The sequence below is a fragment of the Antennarius striatus genome, chromosome 8 (assembly GCF_040054535.1).
Source record: "Antennarius striatus isolate MH-2024 chromosome 8, ASM4005453v1, whole genome shotgun sequence".
NCBI classification, from domain to species: Eukaryota; Metazoa; Chordata; class Actinopteri; order Lophiiformes; family Antennariidae; genus Antennarius; species Antennarius striatus.
Genome location: NC_090783.1, coordinates 17,645,001 through 17,660,533, shown reverse-complemented (window position 1 = coordinate 17,660,533; position 15,533 = coordinate 17,645,001). Strand labels below are relative to the sequence as shown.

Below are 15,533 nucleotides of genomic sequence, written 5' to 3'. Positions count from 1 at the left end.
TTAATTAGCCACAGGTCATTTTTAAAGTGTCAGAGCAGAATTATTTACACATGCAAACTCACAATTGGCACATTTGATTAAAAAAAACATTAGGTTGTTTCCTAAATGTTTGCTTATATGTTACGTTTACTTATAAATGAAGTCCATGTGCCACTACTTCTGAACAAAAGCAGCAAAAAAAATTTGAGTTGAGATATCCATCGATTCATTCATTTTCTGCCGCTGTGTCCGCTGTAGCATTTCACAGGGAGCTGGAGCCTATCCCAGCTGGCATAGGGCATGAGGCAGGGCACACACTGGGCATGACGCCAGTGCACCGCAGAGCCACACACAAAACAGACAACCACGCACACACACTCACTCCTACGGGCAATGTGTTGTGAGGCAACAGCGCTACCCACTGCGCCACACCGTGCTGTGAGTTGAGATATGTAAATCTCCATTTCTATAGTAAGGCAAGACGAGCGGAAAACAAATGAATGGCTGCACTTAATCCTAGTTTGCTGTCACTTCTTCTACGGCCGAGGAAGAGGAATCCTCGGCCGAATCCCTGGGATCACCAGCGCCCCCTACCATGTGGCTCGAGAACTTTGTGCCTCACTTCATGTTTTTTACAAGCGGTTTCAGGACCGCTGGACTCAAGAAAGATGTTACACACATACAGTTGTTGACAAAAAAACACTGTATATTATGTACATTAGCTAAATTATGGGAATTTAGTTCATAGATCAAACATTTTAATAGCGACATATAGAGAGATAGCATTATGGTCTCACTGTATAGCATGCCAGCACAGCTAGTCGAGTCATTAGGCAATCCATGGTGAGGTTCGGCTGGCTGGTACCTCACCGCAGGTCTCTTCAAAGTCGGACCTTTTACGAAGAGGAAATTTTTCTAACCGGACCTCGGTGACTTTTAACTGAATACCCCCGGTGTAGAGGGTCCACCTGAGGAGAACTTTGTTGCTGGGCCTTCAGTGAAAAGGTGGATGAGAGAGGGACTGAGAGCCAGGAGACCCAACTAATGTTACAAACATGTTTACAAAAGTGTTGACGGTTCTGTGAATAAAATACATGCCATGTTACATATATTGTCTGTATGCCTTGCTTTTGGGTAGGTGCTCCTAAAATCTTTGCTGGAGCTACTAACTTCTAAATTTGGGAGCACCAGTGCTACCAAGAAAAAAAGTTAATTTCAAGGTCTGAGTGCAGCCATTCATTTGTTTTTCCGCTCGCCTTGTCTTCCTATAAAAATGGAGGATTTCATATCTCGACTCAAAATTTTTTCGATGCTTTTGTTCAGAAGGAGTGACACATGGACTTCATTTATAAGTACACATAACATATAAGCAAACATGTAAGTAACAACAAAATGTTGCTAATTTAATGGTGAATAAGCTACACTGTAGGTTCATATGTTTGCAAATATGATTACGATGAAGTCAGTGCCTCCCCAGCCATGAACCTGACCGCACATCACTGATGCTTGGTTAACAGTGAATTCATTTTTAAAGCACAGTTCACACGCACACACACACACACACACACACACACACACACACACACACACACACACACACACACACACACACACACACACACACACACACACACACACACACACACACACACACACACACACACACTAACAGACATTTTCCCAGAGCTTTAAAGACAGCAGATATTATTTCCTCTCAAATGTACTATGCTTCTAGTCTTAACTTTTCAAACTAAAGATTATTACTTTGGTGTAACAGAGGATTGAAACTGTCCTGTTCTACATCCTATATCCTGTTCTATTCTGTCTTCTTTTTGTCTAGGGAGTTAAGAAAATGCAGGCTTGTCACTTGGATTGGATGAAAGACGGAAAGTTTGTGTGGAATAAGAGAAGACTAAGAGGAGGCTTTTGGCAATATGGTAACAGCTTTAAGAGTGACTGTCAAAACTCAAGTTTAGTAGTAGCTGTTTAGATTGAGTGCTTATCATTGCCCTTTAGTTGGCATTTGCTTCCCCCTCTAGTTTTCTGTATTCATGTCATGAGAGTGTTGGGAATAACTCTTGAAAATAGAGGCTTATGAAGTCAAACAGGAAATGTGAAACACCATTGAAAGAAGGAAGTCTTATTGGTCAACGTAATATACCGCCTCTGTGTCAAATGTGTTCACAAATACAATAAAGACAAAGAAAAGAAGTAGAGGAATTAACGAGACAAAGTCACTGGAATAGTGAAAGGGAGAAAGACAGAGAGCGTGTGAGAGACAGAGACAAAAAGAGAAAGCGAGAAAGCAAGAGCCAGAAAGAGAGAGCATGTTAGAAAGAGAGAGAGACAGAGGGAGGGATGGGGGTGGGGAATCAGTGAGAAAGTGAGCCTAGACTGTGAATCAGAGAGAAAGAAAGCTGTGAGGTTTTGCTGTTTCTTTTTCTGCCACAGATACAACTATTATCTACAGATGAGGTAAAACATTTTGGAAGTTCCCTTTTTTGTTTTTTATTTCGCAGACGTTGTGGATTTAATCAACCTTGAACAACAGAGATCTTTGACAAAACACACTAAAATCTGTCAAACTTTTTCAAAGTTTTACCTTTATTTCACATTTAAGATATTATCAGTCGTGGTGGAGCATTTGGTTTGCCTTTGACATGAGGTCTGGAAAGGAGCTTTTTATACTTGGTAAGTCTATCAATAACAGCACAATGTGGTAGTGTACTTGTCTCTCTCTCTCTCTCTCTCTCTCTCTCTCTCTCTCTCTCTCTGTGTGTGTGTGTGTGTATGTGGTACTTGATACTTCTACTTTGGCTAGCTAAACATACGCGCTTTTACCAATAGTGTGTCACTGCACAGCAAGGCAGCGTGGCTTAAGAAAAACTTTTTACTCAAGTTCACTAATGTAGCTACTGTATGGTGGTCATGATCATATTAGAAGGGTGATACTTTTACAGACTTAACCATAGTTTTACATAGGCCACAACAATGTTGTTAACTATGTAGTCATCAAGCTGTTTGCTGCTGTATTAACAGTATCCAAGCAGTAGCTGTAGTGTGCCACTGATCTAACCGTTCAAAACTGAGCCAGTTTAGTTAATTTTATTTTTTTCAACAACTGAAAAATACTAAATGCCTCCACCAAAATAATAATACCACTTTACAAAGTAAAAATGAAAATTATTTAAATACATTACACAGGAGGTAATGTATATAAATTTGCTCCAAGTGTTAAAAATCTAGAAGTAAAATTGTTATTGTAACAAAAGTATCAGTAAAAATAACACCATAAAAACAAACCTAACCATTTTAAAGTAAAACGAACACAGAGATAAAACCAACAATTCAAAGCATTCGCACTAAGAACAATAAGCATTTTTTTTATCTGGCTGTGGCTTGGAAAATAGTGCAGACATTACTTATCAGATCCCAAAGTTCTCCGAGTGGAAAAAGAAGAAGCTGCCTGCAGAAAATGTGATCCATTATAGCAGAAAATGATCCATTACAGCAGAAGATGTAACAAAGATCACTGATCAAAGTAGAGGTGCTTGATCACTACAAACAGCTGCCAGATAACCATCACCCACGAGCTGAATGAATTCTACCTCAGGTTTGAGGCAGAATACCTTCACCGCATCGCAACAGTTTTCCAGGGATCATCTCTTGTGACCTCGGCACAAGATGCCTTGATTGTCTTTCGTAAAAATGACAAGACTACAAAGGCATCCATTCATTCGGGGTTTTTTTTCATTCATTCATTCATTCATTCTGGAGCATATCCCAGCTGACACTGGGTGGGAGTCAGCTTACACCCTGGATAAAGCATGTGAACCTTTTCTTCAATACTTTCTTGAGCAGTGCAACTGTACAAAAAGCAGTTTTCCCTCAGGGATTAAGAAAGTGTTCTGATTCTGAAAGGTTGTAGCGCCATACTTCACCTCCTAAATGAGTATAAAAGGTTATTCCTTCAAAAACAGACCATAATAAATTTACTAAGGTCAACAACACTTTCCAAGCACAAAATTAGTCACTACCAGTAGTCCTCAACCTATAAATACAATTGGCTCCGAGAGGTTGTTTGTAAGTTGAATTTTGTAATTATTAACTTTAACTGCAATAGAGATGGAACTTGATAAAACAGGCTTCATCGAGTTTTAGTCATCTCTTTACAAAGGAACTCCAAAGAGACACAACTACCGCTTATAACTAACTCACTAACGTTCCCTTTTCCTAAGTCATCTGAACTTCCCACAGCACAATACATGCACAGCCTACAGCTCAAGGCAACATCACTATAACAGTCTGCATTAACACAGGTTATCACAATATCATGCTACTGTACAATAAATATGAATATACACATATAATTCACTTTTTTTATACCCGGTTCATCTGCTGTCACGGGTCGGGGGTGCTGCATCCTAGCCCAGACGACTGGGCGTGAGACAGGGGACATTCCGGGGTTGACACTAGTGCACTGCGGAGCCACATGTAGACGAACAAGCACACACTCATACCTACGGGCAAAGTGAGACCGGCCAAAGGTGAACTACAGTAGTTGTATATAGCTAAGCATTATGATAGCAAGGTAAAGAATACTATAAAACACCACCAATCGCCAAATTCATGTGGGAGCTTTCACTGTGTATTTCCTCGACATTTGATCAATGACATCTACTTCAACCTTGGTTCTGTTGTAGTACGTAACAGTCTCCAGTTTAGCCTCGTGGCCACTTGTAATTGACAACTCCCTCCACCTCCATGATACCTCCTATTTGCTGTATTTTTTTAATCTAATACAACATGCAGAGATAAACATAAAGAATGATTTTATAAATTGCAAATTGTTTTCACATGTTTTGTCTTAACTTCTGTCTAGTTACTCAGTCAGAGTGTGACAAATTTGACCCAGTTTTCATAAAATAGTGCTACTGTGGGACCTAACATCATGTGAAGACACCACTGTTTTCTGAGTTATCAGTGCCATAAGGACATGTGACTGCATGTCTGTTATGATGTGGTGGTATTAAGTGTAATCCAGAGTCTTAATATAAAACATTTCTTCTTTCTCCAACTCTTTACAGTTCTTACAGATGTGAACAGAAAATCTGCTCCCCAAATCTTGGCAAACAGTCCAACACTTAAAATATTTCACTCAAAATGCCAGGGGATCACCAAATAAAGCCAGTTTGACTCATCACAGTTGTCATTGTTAGTACAATCTGATTTGATGGTTCACATCCTTAAAACTCACCTGTAACAAAGTCTAAGTTGAATACGTGTTTTCCTCTGTGCATACTGATGTGATTTTATATGAGTCTTCATTACAATTACTACATAAAAAGTAGCAACTGTATGCTTGACATTTTGTATCAGAGCACAAATTAGAAGTGTGTTATTTCAGCCTAGTAATGAAAATATCTGAGAACCTAACAACTCTACATTGCCCATAGACATGGATGTTGAGTTTGATTGTTTGTCTTTCATGTGGCCCTGTTATAAACTGGTAACTTGTTCAGGACGTACCTCTCCTCAAACCCAATGTCAGCTGGGTGAGGCTCATTCCCTCATGACCTGTCATAAACTGTTAAGAGAACCAATCCATGAATAAACATAGATAGATAGATAGATAGATAGATAGATAGATAGATAGATAGATAGATAGATAGATAGATAGATAGATAGATAGATAGATAGATAGATAGATAGATAGATAGATAGATAGATAGATAGATAGATAGATAGATACTTTATTAATCCCGGAGGAAATTGTACAAATAGTACAATAGTACAAATAAACATGTAGTTAACAGTGGCATACAATATTTCACAGAATTTAATGAAAACTTGCTTATAGTGGTTAGTGCTAAATGAAAAGTCACAATTATTGAAATAATAAGGCTTCACCAGAAAAAACAAACGTCTGTAAATACTATAAATGAACATCCAACATAATTGCATCTGGAACAACAGATTAGACTGATTTGAGAGTAACTAGTTCTACTGGAGTCATGTTGTTTAGAGCCAAGTTACATCTATAATATACGATGATTATCCTCCAAATAGTTCCATTACAGATCAATCAGTTTTCTGCTCCCAGGACTTTGAGTGATTCATTGGTTAAGTTTTAGAATGGAAGTATGAGGGTTTGGAAAATATAGCAGAGTAACATTGTTAGTGAAGTGGAGTGTGCCTTCAGGAGTGGTATGAAAAATGCATTTTGGAATTTATTTCTCTTTTAAGAAAACTTTCTGTGAATTGAAGAGGACTTACTCAGTTACTACTTAATTGGTGATACTGTTGAAGAGGGAAACACCTGAAGTACCGAGTGAAATACTAATTAAAAAATGTTCATCTGAGAAGCAAAACTGTATGAAAATCAACTGCACCAGTAACACCAGCAGGTTTATTTTTAAAAAATACATTTATGTTAATTTGTACTGCACCATAAATTTCTAATTGGTTGAATAAAGTTGTTTAACCAATTCAAAAAATTTCAAAATGCAGTGTGCCCTCGTTCTTTGCGATTAATGAGTTCCAGGAACTACACGCGATGACTGAATTCAGCAATAGAGCGATGAACTATTTATCTTATTATTTATGGTAATTTAAACGTTTATGACTGTCCCCATACCGATATTAAACCACCTTATATCTGTATTACTTTTTCCAACACTCTTATCGGTGTCGGAAACAGTACTTTTGTGTCTCACGTAAGTCTGAGACTCACGGAACGGAGCGTACCTCCGGATGCCGTCAGCCAGTAGAATGTGCGTCATTTGGCTGCCTACCAAAATTCTGTGATGAGATGAAGTCGCGAGCTTTGATGCATGAATGCCCGAGGGAGCACAGTACAGAGGTTTGAATTCACTTCTGCTACTGTAAGATTTCTTGTGTATTAAACCTGGGTTCTGTTTCTGTTCCTACAGGATTATTGTGTATGCTGGGGGAAGGTCTCTGTGAATGTCAGCAGGGCTTGTATTCAGTAGGCCGTCGCTGTATTGGTAATACCTATCAACTCTTTTCACTTCTGTCTTGCTATCTACCAATATTTGAATATTCTGAAGTAGAAGTAGATAAGTGATCTTATCTTATAGTAATTAATCAGGAAATGTATCATTCATTATGGGAATTGTTTTAGTATGGATTTGACTGGATTCCAGTCCATTCAGATTGGATGATCAATGCATTTGTTTTAAATTCTGAGATTAGTGTAATTTGAAATGACCAATAAAGAAAATGCAAATGTCCTAAAACTTTGTGCGATAACCTGATAATGCTGATCGTCAGAGGAGTGGAGGGTAAAAGCAAATAAGAGATATTGCTGAACAGAGAACTTACAAGTTAGGAGTTTACTAATTACAGCATACATTGAAATACAGTCTGCAATAACATGTGTATACTATGTATTGACCTGTAAGTTTGATGACTAATTTTTTTCCCCTATGCTGTCTGTATGTGTATCCATGTCTGCAGATGTGGATGAGTGCCACGAATTCCCAGATGTCTGTGGGAAGCACACAAATTGTACCAACACAAATGGCAGTTATTACTGTCAGTGTTTGCCTGGCTTCAACAATATTAAAGGGACTGTTAACTTCACCGGGTTAGATGGACAGTGCCAAGGTCTGCGTGTTTGTGTTTGTGTGTGTGTGTAAAAGCAATGCCTGTTTCTTGACTAAATGGTCTCAATCATCTTCACTCACTATTCTATCAGACAACAATGAATGCACAGATAACCACTACATCAACATCTGTGGTCATGGAGGTAATTGTTCCAACCTGATTGGGAGCTTTCAGTGCACGTGCCATTTTGGATTCACCAATAACAGGAACAGGCAAGGATCCTGCATTGGTGAGTAGTGGCTAGGTCACTGTAAATTGAAGATAACTGATGCTGTGTCTAGGAAGATGCACATCATCACAATGAGTGCAAATGAATTTCCATTAACTTTAAGCTTAAGAGGTGAATGATTGTAGTGACAAGATTTTCTTCATGGAAATCCTGGTGTTGATCACTGACTCTTACAAACATCTATGACAACATCCCTGGTATTTTGAACAGAATATAGTTTAACATTCAAATCAAACTCTATGCAGGAATCTGGGCACTCACAACTTGACTTCAGGAATATTGCGATGAATGACTTAATTTAAGCTTTTCTTTCTTCATGGTTCGACTATTTTTACTTCCTATATTGTGGCTTAAACTGTTGTATCATTTCCTGTTTCACTCTTCTTCAAATTGCAGCTTTGAGAGTTATTTGCAAATAAACTCTCAACATTGACAACTTGGAAAATGTCTGCCAAAACCTTTTAGCAACAATAAAACACTAATATCACTGCTCACTCTGCAAATATGTTTTTCCAATTACATTGCATTCAGGTTTGTTTCTGACTGGTTTCGTTAAAATCCTTGCTCTTGAATAATGGCAATGATTACTTCTGCCTCTGTTGTCCACTTTATACAGACATAAATGAGTGCAACGAGGCTGAAATGAAAGAGTACGTATGTGGAGATAAAGGAACTTGTAACAACGTTGAAGGGAGTTATTGGTGCAAGTGTCCACAAGGATACACTAATTATGGCAGGGAAAGGATCCCTTGCTCAAGTGAGTGTATGCAATCCTCTAATCAACTATCATCATCCACATACTGTACATTACTTTAAATATGTTTGATTGCTATATCTCCATCCTAAAATAGAAGGGCTACATTGCTGTAATTTTATTCAAATTTCAGATTGATCGCCTTTGTGGTGTTTCTGCTTCAGTGAATTGAAAGTGATCAGTGTCACCAATGTTTGAGAAAACGTTAGGCTTGACTTCTACCACTATCTCTTCAATGAGATGAGGAAGGAGCTGAGTGATCATTGTTTTGATAGCAGTGATGACATTTTGCATATTGTGGACTACTTTCTGTAAAGAAGTAATCTGTATCCTCCACAACCACTAGATTATGTCTATTTAGAAAATATACTATGTTGAAAAGTTAATTCTCTAGGTTTTCTAAAACTGAGTCCTTGAATGTACCAATTACACCTCATACATTTCATGGTTTATATGTCCTAATTTTAAGCATATTCTTGTTCACACTCTCCAAAAATAATCTGCCTATCATGCACTTGATATTATCAGATGTCACTGCATTGAATGCGTCAAAAATGAACTGGTGAGATCATAATCTCATATTTTCCATCCAGAACTCGACTGTGATGGCTTCAATGCTAAAAATGAGTCTGTAACGGTAAGCTGCATGCTTAAATACCAAAATATGAATTAAAGTCATCAGAAATTCATATAATTTATGAAGGTCTTGTAAATTTTTATTTATTTAGTATAAAGAAGACCACAATAGATTAAACGAACATTAAAAAGAACATTAAAAGAACACACTTTTCCACTAATTTACAAAACCAATCTGTAGCTTAGTGTCTTATAATATTTATAAACTCAAGTATACCACAAACTGAATAGTCTCGTTATTCTCTCTTTCTGTGTCTTAGTTGCTTGGAGGCCTGGCAGATATTTTGTTGATGATGAGAAACAACTGTTTGGCTCTTTCTAACTCAAGTGTCATTGGTGAAGCAAAAGCTGATGGAGAGGCACTACTGCAGGTCAGAGAAGCAAATTTAAAACACAAATACATCCATTTTTACACACAGAAACTCATACAGTATTCTCATTTTCTCCTCTTGCATTATTCAACTTTGAACAGAAACTGTTCACAACAACCGAGACTATTCTGTCCTCTGGTTCCCTGAACAGTGAAGATGTTACCAGATTGCTCAGTACAGTGGAAAACTCCATTCTGCTTATTGGTCCACAGCTCAACGACAGTTACAAAATGTTAGAGACTACCAAGAGAGGCAAGCAATGTCCATAAGCTCAACCATGGTGTTCAGATTGTATTTGTAACTGTAATCTTAATGTCAAATAAATGTCCCTGTCAAAACAGATGTAGAGATAGCTGTGCATAGGGGAAAAACTCGACCTTTTGGATCTATTCATCTTACAACTGAAAAGGCTTCACTCGATACTGACTGGACAACAGCAGTCGGAACAGGACCTTACACTGGTAAACTTCTTCTCTTCTCTTCTCTTCTCTTCTCTTCTCTTCTCTTCTCTTCTCTTCTCTTCTCTTCTCTTCTCTTCTCTTCTCTTCTCTTCTCTTCTCTTCTCTTCGCTTCTCTTCAAGAATTTCATGTCCATCAAATATTACTTTTAGACTTTTTTTGGGCTCCATTATCTTCTTTAACATTGTCCTTTCCAGGTTTTGCTTTGGCTGCATTGTTGATCCACAGGAACCTTGAACTCTCAGGTAATCACTCTTTTGAGGAGCTGACAAAATATGAAAAAGATGGCGTGCACCCCTCTTTTCAGGTCTCCTCAGCAGTTGCATCTGTTGTGGTCTCTAACCCATCTACTGAGAACTTAAGCCACCCTGTCAACATCACCTTCAGACATCTACAGGTATGCCCACCTGTCATACAGTCAGCTTGACTGAAGGTGAATTAAAAACCTTCCCTGTTTTACTTGTCATCTAAGTACTGCTGATGAAAATTAAGCTTTAAATAAATAATGTTTCTGACATAAGTGATATATTTTTTGAAAAGGACATAGATGAGTCTCCAGAGGTGAAATATATCTGTGTGTACTGGAGTGAGAGAGGAACCTGGTCCACAGATGGCTGCTATCAAAAGCAATCCAACATCACACACACTTTATGTACCTGTGAACATCTGACCAGCTTTGCTGTACTCATGGCACTCTACCCTATGAAGGTAAGCAGACACACATACCATGAAAACCTAAATAACATGTCAATCTCACCATGAAATTTAGCAATTGTATAGTTTGTTTTTGTTTTTTTAATTAGTATCCCCATTAAGATAAGGCAATTTTAAATGCTGACATTCAGCAATTCACGGTTGGAAACAGGTAAAATAATTTCGGTCAGTAGGAGCACATTCCCATATATGTAACCTCAAAATTATGACTAATAAGTAAAATAAAATTCATTATGCTCTGTGAAGGTTGTCAGTCATCCTGATCGGCGTAAATCAAGAACGGCAAAAACTAATCAACTGGACTTGTGAATGGTTGGTTGGAGATGTTTCATCTCTCATCAAGAGTTTTCAAAGTCTATCTATCTATTTATCTACAGTTCCAAGTGCCTGATACAGTCCAGATGTTTATACTCCTCTTAGAGAAGAAAACAATAGAAATGACTGAAGCTACAAAACAATAAGTCTTGTTAGCAGTTGATACTATTCTTAAGAGAACCGTCATCTCGCCCACTCTCATGTGAGCTGCTATGGTGTGTTGCAATGAAGTTTGAATGGTTGTGGTTTCTGGGGTTTGAGGTTGATACTGCATTGTAGGTGGCTGATAGATCGTGTCTAAATCCTTCTCTTTTATTCAGAGATGGGTGCTCCAGTTTGATAAAAATGGCTTCTTTAACTCCTCTCTCAATCCATGTCTTCCCTGGCGAAAACCTGAACATTTATATGAGGATTGTTGACTCTCCTGTGTTGAGCCAAATGCTTGTGGAGCAATTTTTTGTTCTCTGTGTCTGTACAAGTCACTGCTTTCCTAGCTGAACTGGACAACATACACTACATTGCTGATTGTGGTGTGGTGTTTTGTCCTTAGGGTGAACTAGCTTCTGTCTAAGTGTGTTACAAGGTTTGAAGTGTATGGGAATCTTGTGTTTACTGAAAATTCTTTTTAAGCTTTCCAAAACACCATTTATGGTATGGTTTACATCCCCAGAAACCACAACAACCATTGAGACAAAAATGTTTGTATTAAAGTTAACATATTATACTTTGTAAATTAGTTTCATTTAGCTCCCTGATGTCCAACTACATGTACAGTATTTGAAATGTCTTGCTCCAAACTGATCCGTGGTCCTTAAAATCTTTGATTGAAAATTAACCACATCACTTCCAGACGCTTCGTTTAAAGAGAATGGCCTCTGAGTTCCCTCTGTCAACACCTGCACCCCCCCCCCAACTCCAGCTGTGTTTACAAGTACCACATGGACGTGCGCCCTACCATACGCTCACACTTACCATAGTCTAGAAGTTTTTCTTTCGGTATCTTCGTTACTCCCCATTTTCTTCTTATTTTTCTCATGTTTTTCACTCTTGAGTTGCGTGATACAACTGTTAATTTTTCTGCGATAAGCATGGAGCTACTTTCTCAGTCAGCTGAATGTGACACATTGCCCATTGCGGAAACACAAGATGAAAGCTCGTACTGAGACTGTAAACATCGCGGAAGATTTGTAGAGAAAAACACACAGTGTTTGCAAATTGGACAGAAATCAGTTGAGTCGACAAAAGATGATTACAGACAGGAGGTAATTAAAGCTGTGTTTCTCGATAATCGTCACGGACAATGAGAGATGGCTTGCCAACTAGGGAGCTAAGCAAATGCAGTCTAATGTACTTCAGTGAATGGGATGCTCCCAGAATGTGGAGGTTTGATTATCGCAGAAAAATGAACAGTTATGTGAAAAACAACAGTGAAAAACACAAGAAAAATCAGTAGAAAATATGTAGTAACGGTGTTACTAAATGTTTAAAAGTCCTTGACTACCACTAAGTGCGAGCAGACAGTAGTGTGCGTGTGTTCATGTGTCGCCCTTTTAAGCGAAGCGTCTGGACTGGAAATGATTTGATCAATATTCAATCAAAGATTGAGGACCACGGATCATTTTGGGGCAAGACATTTCAAATACAGTGTAGATGGACATCTGGCAGCTGAAAGACATTAATTTAAAAAAGCACAATACGGGACTTTTAAGTTAGCAACTAGATGGAGGACACAAGGGGAGCATTCAGCGGTGAAGGACAATGGTATTTTCTTTGAGAAAGGGTAGGAAAAATGTATTACAATTGTCAGGTATCTGTAATTGAAATCTTATTTTATTCCACATCTGCTTGAGGTAGAAAAAGGGAACTGTAACTTGCAAAGTTTACCATTTTGATAGTATGTCAATATTGTATTACACCCTTCTTGATCTTACTTACTGCGTTACCAAGAGAAGTACAAAGAATGTGCTTGTCAATGTGTCATTATGTTGTAAATGATTATCTTAAATTGATGCCTGTAAGAGTTATCCTGTTTTCTCCACCAGCACCCTTTTGGCCTCCTGTTGGTGACTAAGATTGGATTGACCATCTCCCTGCTGTGCCTCATACTGTGCATCCTGACATTCAAATTCTGCCGCTCCATACAAGGGACCCGTAATACGATTCACCTTCACCTGTGTATCTGCCTCTTTATGGCTGACCTCTTCTTTCTTGCTGGCATTTCACAAACTAAAACTTTGGTATGTTTCCGCAAGCATCAGTTCATTAAGTGAGGAGGTGCTGTTCACATGAATGTTTCTTTAATGTTAAATCTCAAACTCCCATTTCTATTACTATATTTCATTACTCTTATTTCAGGCCTACAATAGAATTAATATTTATTAATACTTAATACTTGTCTGGAACAAATAGGAATGGTACAGCTGAGTAAATAGTATCAGAGAAACAAAGTGTATTATACTACTCTATATTTGTGAGTGGCAGGTTTTAATTGATAAAACTTTCTACTCTAATGGCTTTTTCCACCACTGGACCCTATTTAATCAATATGATAGAATGTGATAATGCAATTATTACAATAGTTGTTTCTTATTGGAAAAAAATAGCTGAGTTTCTCTGATGACCTGATGACTTGTTCAGGGCGTACTTTGCCACTCAAAGACAGCTGGGATAAGCTCTACTCCCACGCAACTGGTCTCAGAAAATGAATGAATGAGAATTTCAGCCAGATTACTGCTGTAAACACATTAACATTTCCTTTCTCTGCACCTGTGTCTCTGATCTTTCTTTCTTCATGTGCTTATGTTGTATCACAGGGTGGCTGCAGATTTATTGCAGTGGTACTCCATTTCTTCTTTTTGGGAGTGTTTACCTGGATGCTGTTGGAAGGAGTTCAGCTGTACCGTATGGTGATCCTGGTGTTCAATGCCACAATGCGGCCCCTCCACTTGTTTCTCATTGGTTATGGGACGCCTCTTTTTATTGTCATCATATCTGTCATCATCAGGTCAAATGGATATGGAACTGTTAGGCAGTGAGTGTGATGTAATGTGTACGGTTGCATACCTAACATATGACAGCGATAATCACTGGATTACACAGACCTATTGTTATGTATTGTGTTGACGTAACTTAAACCAAATCATGCACATGTGTTTCCTTTCTCCCAACTAGCTGCTGGCTGTCCCTGGAAGATGGCCTCATATGGAGTTTCTTTGGCCCTGTATGCTTCATCATCATCCTCAACATCTTCTTTTTTATCATCACAGTCTGGAGGCTTGTCCAGAAGTTTTCTAGTCTCAACCCAGATCTCACCAAACTACACAAAATTAAGTTAGTCAATATCTGTGTTTGGTTAACTGCATTTGGCTTTTGTGTGTCTGCTCTTGCTCTGTCAACGTAACCCCTGAACTTGTTCCACGACTCAAAAAGTAGTGAATGAATAATTAAGATTGGTTTTAAGAGTTGAAATACAGATAAAAGTAAATCCCTCTCAAATCAGGTGTCAAAGGAGGACGATTTTATGGGTGTTTCATCAAACAGTGATATTCACTTGAGTACAATAAACTAAGAATGTGAACTTAAAGGAAAATATCCATGCTTTGAGAGTGTTTCTCTTTGTTTGATTGATGATTCGCTAGTGAAGTCGTGAAAAAAATATTTTTTGTTTCACTCTTCTGGGGATTTACAGATGCTCATATGATAACTGAGTCATCCAACTCTTTGTGCTGAAAGCAATTTGTCTCTCTCCCTGTTTCCTTTTTCTATGATCACCCACTCCACTTCCTGCTTGTACCTCTGTAGAGCGTTCACAGTGACAGCTATTGCCCAGATGTGTGTACTTGGACTGATGTGGATTTTTGGGGTCTTCCTGTTTGAAGAGGGCCCTACTTTCGTAGAATATGTGTTCACTATCCTAAACAGCCTGCAAGGAATGCTGGTCTTCATTATGCACTGCCTATTGTCCAAACAGGTAGGGTTTATGTCTGTTTAACTAATACCACAGTTAACACAACAGAAATAATAATATTTCAACCACAAAAGGCAAAGATTTTTCTTTTAATCTTGGTGTTTTGCTGCTCTCTGCAGGTGAGAGATGAGTATGCCCATTTCCTTGCCTATTTTGCCACACCACAGAAGAAGAGATACTCAGACTTCAGCAGTACAAACCCTTCCAGTAGTCAGTCACAGGTAAGCATCATGTGATCGCACATGCTCTTCCTTTACTCAGTCTGAAGCATGTGTCCACCTGAACTACTGATTAATTGTTTTGAATAAGCTTCAAAATAGCATATTAAAAATAATTAATCCATTTTAGTCTTAATATTTGAATATATTGCAATAAATACATTTTTCAATTTTGCATACTTTTCATACTTTAAGTGCTTTTAATTAGAAATACCAATGAACCGCCATCAGTTTAATTTTGAATACTAGACTCAGAACTATG

At 38.2% G+C, this 15,533-nt stretch overlaps 2 protein-coding genes across 2 annotated transcripts in view; one reads left to right on the top strand and one right to left on the bottom strand.

Moving 5' to 3' along the window:
- mvb12a (multivesicular body subunit 12A) overlaps positions 1-3,539 on the bottom strand; it is a 33,974-nt gene extending 30,435 nt beyond the window's left edge. Inside the window, exon 1 of the mRNA XM_068321922.1 lies at positions 3,402-3,539. The gene's annotated coding sequence lies outside the window, so the exon portion shown is untranslated. The remainder of the gene's footprint in view (positions 1-3,401) is intronic.
- The window catches only part of LOC137600344 (adhesion G protein-coupled receptor E5-like), a 16,208-nt gene continuing 3,037 nt past the window's right edge, over positions 2,363-15,533 (top strand). The window contains exons 1-17 of the mRNA XM_068321920.1: positions 2,363-2,454; positions 2,600-2,670; positions 6,912-6,986; positions 7,459-7,608; positions 7,700-7,837; positions 8,454-8,594; positions 9,185-9,228; positions 9,488-9,598; positions 9,700-9,850; positions 9,940-10,059; positions 10,255-10,454; positions 10,598-10,765; positions 13,129-13,323; positions 13,900-14,117; positions 14,258-14,416; positions 14,888-15,056; positions 15,173-15,274. Of these exons, the coding sequence (XP_068178021.1) occupies positions 2,450-2,454; positions 2,600-2,670; positions 6,912-6,986; positions 7,459-7,608; positions 7,700-7,837; positions 8,454-8,594; positions 9,185-9,228; positions 9,488-9,598; positions 9,700-9,850; positions 9,940-10,059; positions 10,255-10,454; positions 10,598-10,765; positions 13,129-13,323; positions 13,900-14,117; positions 14,258-14,416; positions 14,888-15,056; positions 15,173-15,274 (2,217 nt within the window). The 5' untranslated portion in view covers positions 2,363-2,449. The remainder of the gene's footprint in view (positions 2,455-2,599; positions 2,671-6,911; positions 6,987-7,458; positions 7,609-7,699; positions 7,838-8,453; positions 8,595-9,184; positions 9,229-9,487; positions 9,599-9,699; positions 9,851-9,939; positions 10,060-10,254; positions 10,455-10,597; positions 10,766-13,128; positions 13,324-13,899; positions 14,118-14,257; positions 14,417-14,887; positions 15,057-15,172; positions 15,275-15,533) is intronic.